Source organism: Branchiostoma floridae, chromosome 19 (assembly GCF_000003815.2).
Source record: "Branchiostoma floridae strain S238N-H82 chromosome 19, Bfl_VNyyK, whole genome shotgun sequence".
Taxonomy (NCBI): domain Eukaryota; kingdom Metazoa; phylum Chordata; class Leptocardii; order Amphioxiformes; family Branchiostomatidae; genus Branchiostoma; species Branchiostoma floridae.
This window is the reverse complement of record NC_049997.1, coordinates 7034013-7040055: the sequence shown is the minus strand read 5'-3', so window position 1 is coordinate 7040055 and position 6043 is coordinate 7034013. Positions and strand designations below refer to the sequence as shown.

At 39.6% G+C, this 6043-nt stretch overlaps 1 protein-coding gene across 1 annotated transcript; it reads right to left on the bottom strand.

The window, feature by feature from the left end:
* Nucleotides 1-918: 918 nt before the first annotated feature.
* On the bottom strand, nt 919-5597 carry LOC118406884 (galactose-3-O-sulfotransferase 2-like). Its single transcript, XM_035807275.1, has 6 exons — nt 5425-5597; nt 4464-4786; nt 3893-4125; nt 3203-3481; nt 2504-2686; nt 919-1775 (listed from the first exon to the last, which is right to left on the bottom strand). Exons 1-6 carry the CDS (start codon nt 5586-5588, stop codon nt 1581-1583), a joined length of 1377 nt encoding a protein of 458 aa, XP_035663168.1. The 5' UTR covers nt 5589-5597; the 3' UTR covers nt 919-1580.
* Between the last annotated feature and the right edge of the window lie 446 nt (nt 5598-6043).

The following is a 6043-nucleotide window of genomic DNA, read 5'->3' as shown; positions in this document are numbered from 1 at the left end:
GCAGATTTTTAAAGCACCACCGGTCGAGCAGTTTTTGTACAAAAGTGGATCACGTGTGAAGCAATAATAGAACCAAGGCCGTACAGGCAAGGGTCAATCTAGGATTCACAAACGTGTTTGTTTCAGTGTGATGTTTCTTCTAACTGCACTGTCATGTCATCTCCTTGGCAGCTGTGCATGTGGATGCATAACATGAATCTGGAAGTCCCTTTATCTTTAATACCTCCATGAAAAAAGGAGGTAAAATGTGTGCAGTAGGAGCGTTTCTGTCTGACTCTCTGTATTCGTAAACACTTAACCAGGCCTGAATGGATTGCCTTGATACAGTATGCAGGGAGGTGTTGCAAAGTCCTAGAAATTATTCAATTTCGGGACCCTAGCGGCAGCGAAACTTCCAGTTTTATAGTCTTTCAATCTAAAGATGCTACGGTTCCCAAGTTGGGGTGACTAATAGCTCTTGTACTTGGAAAGAAATAAGTTAATTTTAGGCCACCTAGCTACTTGTTCTTGAATTGCAGGGGCAATTTTGTACAAACAATCTTTGAACTGTAAGCACGGTGAACATGGACATCTTCTTTCCATGATTCGAGACGCAAATTTTGTTTACGAGCTGATGAATAGATTAATGGAATAACTAATTGACTAATCTGAACGCAATCTACATGTTTGAAACACAAATTACAGTATCAAATCATCTATATCATTACGAAGGTAAAATTGGAGCGTTTGGCTGGGTGTTATTTTTGTTGCATCTTTCTTGACGATTTTACAATTTTTTTTTCAACAAAGTTGAACTATTGAGTTTTCTTCTATACGTTTTCCTATTTGTCCGAAAAGGACGAACTCGATAAAATTGTTCACAATGAAAAGTCACCACTTCGTTTGTCTGTTGTTGCAAAGCTGTTATATTTGCGCTCATTCCGTGTGTAATACATGTATTTGTATCATACATCGATAGATATAGATAGATAGATATCTAAGACATCAATCATATATTGAATTTATCAAAGCCGAGATGCACGTCGATGTAACGCTAGTTCACCTTTATTCGTTGGTTAACCTTTATCCGTTGTTTTTAAATACACTGTATTTAGGGATACCGAGTCACAAGACTGTGCTTTATTTTGAAATCGACGACTTTATATACCTAGATACCCTGTTTTTTAAAACAACGGATAAAGGTTACCCCACGGATAAAGGTAAATCGGCGTTAGATAAACTGGAAATAGAATGACTTAAAGCATACATGTGTAATCCACATGGGAATATACCACCATAGGTAATCATTGGGCAAAGATGTGATGCACATCGAAGTAGATATACAGAAAATACCACAGTATTTTACGACACAATGTACGGCATGACTTAGGCCGTTTGTCCACGTACAATCTTGTGCGCAAACTCTTTTAAGAATGTGCTCTCTGCAATTTGTTCCTTGTGTAGTTACCACACATGGAGCAAATTACAGACAGTGCATTCTAATCAAAGGCGAGCTTTCTAATATCTACATACAAAATGTCGACCAAGCTAGCTATACCATATAAAAAGCACACATTTTACATACGACACAGTGTATGGCATTATTTAGGCCTTTTGTCCACGAATAATCTTGTACGCAATTTTTGAATGCCAGCTGCATGGGCGTCATGTCTACTATTGAATGTGGGAAGTCCCCTGCTCAAAAGCCTGTAGTTAATGATTTGATCGATTACGGCGTAGCTCATCTCTTTTTTGGTATATTTTCGACCTTTCATCAGCCTGTCGAGGGACATCGTCTGGGAAGAAAAAAATAAGCATTTGTTATCATCATCGTCATCATCAACCTGTTGGGGGGGGGGGGGCATTTGTAGACGTCTGTAGGTGTGTAGATGGGCAGGTATTTGAGGTGATGACTTCCCTGGTTACGCCCTTGTGCAGGTCTGAGTAAATTCTTTGTGTCTATGTTATCAGTACAAATGTATTATCTACAAGTTTGTAGGGAAAGGTAAGTCACTCACTTTACATTTGTTAAGCAGTTAGACCCGTTCAATAGTAACATATTGCCATTTGGCGATGTTTTCTACAAAGTATATAGTGCGTGGTATCTTCATAATGTCAATCAAAGAGTATTATACAGAGGTTCACGAATTCAACAAAGTTTATCTGAATATACTGTAAATGGATTTAACTTCGCGGGGATTGGAGCGTTCGCGGTGGTCTTAAGTTCGCGGTAGCGCCATAGACTGTATCCATATACTATAATGCGAAAAAGTTCGCGGTGAATTGGCCACCGCGAAAACCGCCAACATAAAACCACCACGAACGTTTCTGCATTTACAGTAGATTGAGAAGTGGTTCAAAAGGCTCTAGGCCTAGCATTTTCCCTACAAATTGTTGTTATCTTTTCTGAGCTAAAAACTGCTTTGTGATGGTCCTATATACGACGTATATTAACGTACAAGTTCAAAATACATGTAATGTAAAATTTAAAAAGAAGGTAGCAGCAATTAGTTTCAGCACCCACCCTTGTTTTTGTTATGTACGAACAGTACGTCTTGTCCACTTTAAATTCAGCATTCCATTTCGATGGGGCTACAACCATGGGTTGTTTCCCTATACTGTCTCTTTCCTTTGTTCTGGTGCAGAACTCACTCACTTCATTCTTGGTGCGTCTGTAATAGGTAACCTCGTCATAGAAATCTGGACCCTAAAGGTAAGAAAAGTTAAAGTCAATCAAAGCGCGGCCACATTCATCGTAAATAGGACGTATGGTAGTAAGATTTGGGTGTCGTACGACTTTAAAGCAGGCTTTATACCAAATGCCGACCAGAATCTAAGGTAGCGTTTTCTGTAACATGACATCTGACATTTGTACGACACGTGGATGACAGCCCAAAATGATGTCCTAATTAAGTTTGCATTTGTACAACAACAATACGAAAAAAAGGTTCCCAGGCCTTTCTTGGGCAACAAGTCGTGGCACATATACTTGCTATGTGGCACACACGTTTGTATGCATGTACATTTGCATTTCTTTGAGCAAATCTTATTTGTTAATCGTTATTTGTTTACTCAACGGTTGGTGCGTTTCTTTAGTTGGCTAATGAATTATGCTGATCATCGTTAATCAACACAAGAAGCAATAAACAGCACTTTTAGAATATATTTAAGCACCGACAAGATGATTTTGCGTTTCGTCAGTAAAAAAAAAAGAGCGTTGTACCTGAGCATTGATCTTTCGCCACAGTGAGTTGTTGAACGTGTTGTACAGCATGTAATCAATGGCGCTCCACCTACGATGGTTCTCCAGTTCTTCTGGTGTCGCCACGTACGTCTTGTACGAGTAAGGACGCGTGTTTTTACTCTTAGAGTACAATAAAACGTCTCGGAGTTCCCAACACATCAGACGCCTCAGAAGAACGACAGATTCGTCCAAATATTCCAGGATCATCACAAGGGTGAATTCAGTGTCTAACTGGTTGATGTACTTGCGAGCTTCCTCCTGGTCAGAAAGAGATAACAGCTCATGAGGATAGCAATAGAGATAAACGATGCTACTTGAAAGTAGCTCAGTAAAGCTTTACTACATACAGCACAAATGGGGAGAATTAAATCGAATCCCACTTCTGACACCATTTTGTGAAACTTCGTCATGTTTCTCGATTCCTTGGCCTATTCCATTGTTGAATAGGGCTATAATATATATTTCTTACTCCTTACAGCGCGAAGAAGAAGTTTTAAACAATTTTGGAAAGCATTATTTATCCTCAGGTTTATCAAGTTAATGGTAAACCGGTATTGAGTAATCAATTGTAATTGTGTTGAAGAAAGTTGCCGGGTACAATTTCGATCAACACTACCGTATATCGCCCGAGCTGTTACTTTTTTTTACACAGTCAAGTTGTTCACTTACTTCTTCATCTGCCCTCTCGGCCGGCCACCCCATGTCAAAGGTCATGGGGTTCCTGGTCCCGTCCCACGTGATGTTCACGTGAGGGAAGAATGTCTCGGACCTGTTCCTGTACCGCCAAGGGTTCTGCAAGAACACCTTCACGGCGTTTCCATGACCATTAACCCGAAGAATCTTTGCGAGGTGGTAGTAGCTAATCTGACACTTGAGATGGCTGAATGGCTCTCTTATTATGGCTGAACAGAAAGAAGAACAAGATGCATCATGGAATGGTTTTGATGGAATAATGAATAATGACATGTCGTGCTGTAGTTGTTGAAAGAGAGCAAACCATATATTTACCTTACGTTTACTAACTATGCTTTCTTCGCGAAGTATATCTTTTAGCAGGAATGATATATAAAGATAAACCTTAAGACTATGACATGATATGATACAAAAGTAATGTCGTAAGAGGTGACATCACATCTTAAGCGTGTATTTAAGTAGCATAATATAATCAAGGAGGTCGTTGTGCTGCTTGGTTAACAAAAAATATCTAGACTATAGAGTAACTTACAGTATCATTACTTACATATATACTTTGTCTCTGGTGGAAACTTGGTCCGTAGCCACGTCTTGTTGTAGACAAAATGGTGCATCAGTGCGTCGTACTTTTCGTCTGGTGTGTGGACGTACTCATTTTCTTTTGGGGGGAACGGCCAACTAAGCGGGCCCTGGCCCACCGGCATCAGTACCTTCAGTTTGTTGTAAATGGCGTAACGTTGGAAGATGTTGATGGTTGTGGTAGTCCCTGTCTTGTGGGTTTTAATAAAGACGAATTTCTTCTGTGGGACACACGAACTTGAAACGACTTCCTGATCTTTATTTGAAGTCGTTCTTGGTTGTTCTTCATGCCTATAAGAAAAAATTGTCTAAGAATGAGTTTCAAGAAACGTGTAACTTAGACAAGCTATTCTTAAATACCGGCAATGGTATTTTATTGGACTGTGCCAAAATTGCGCGAGGAAATCGAGGAAATTATGATAATTTCTGCCCTTTTCTTTTCCTCACACAGACAGTAAATCTTTCCCGAGGGCAAATACGTCACTAGACGTTAACCTAAATTACGTTTAGAGTACGACCGCGCAGTCTGTAACTGTCCACAAAGAAAGTTGTTTCATTGTGAAAGACATGTACTCTGCTTAAACTCTGTATTTGTTTTAAAAATTTGTGATATACATCGCAAACGTCTATGTTCTTTAGAAAGGTACTGGAAAATGGAAAATTTGTGCGGGAACATAATTAGTAGGGTGGAAAAATGCAGAATTCGTGATAGTTTACGATTGAACCAAAAGCATAGGTGGGCAGAGGACATACTTGAACAATTGCGCAGTGCTCGCGGTCAATACGTCACTAATAAAAAATGAGAACATAAAACCGCCGCGAACATTTCTCCATTTACAGTATTACTTTCAACGTGCTGGATGTAGGTAAACACGTCACAAAAACTGAACACTAGAAACCTTTACGGTTATGCTTGTCATATTTCTCACCTTAGAGTGTTCTTTGTTGGTAGGTTGGCTTGAATTACTTGTCTCTCATTTACTACCCGAGAGCTTGCAACATGGGGTAGATTGGACTGGTGAATTGTAAACAATAACAGTGTAGTAAAGACTCCAGCGGCGAGTCCATAGGCGAGAAGTGTCTTTAAGGTCATTCTTGGGCCCCGTCAGTCCTGTAAAGAGAACAGAATATACGTTATAGCTGACTGTACCCTAACAATGAAGGAAAACAGAGGAAAGGAAGCAAAGATATACGATATACAAAATGAAGTATTCACCTTTCCGTCCATAGCCGCTTACAAATAGTTATGGCACGACCCGTCGAACAAGATATGTGCAAGAGAGAGAGTCATAATTAGTGGAATTGAGGTCAACACAGGCCTAGGGTTCATTTTATAAAACGTGATTGTTTTGTCAAAGCGAAAACGTACAATTCCTATAGACAATACAATTCTTTATGACTTCACCATATATGGTATTTTATGATAATGAAAACAAACAAATGTAAGGAACTCTAACCTTTGAACTCGTCCGACCCAACCTAAGCTCACACCCGTCTAGCTGTAGGTTACCATTGTGCTATCTTGTGACGTTACACATTGTGAGACCT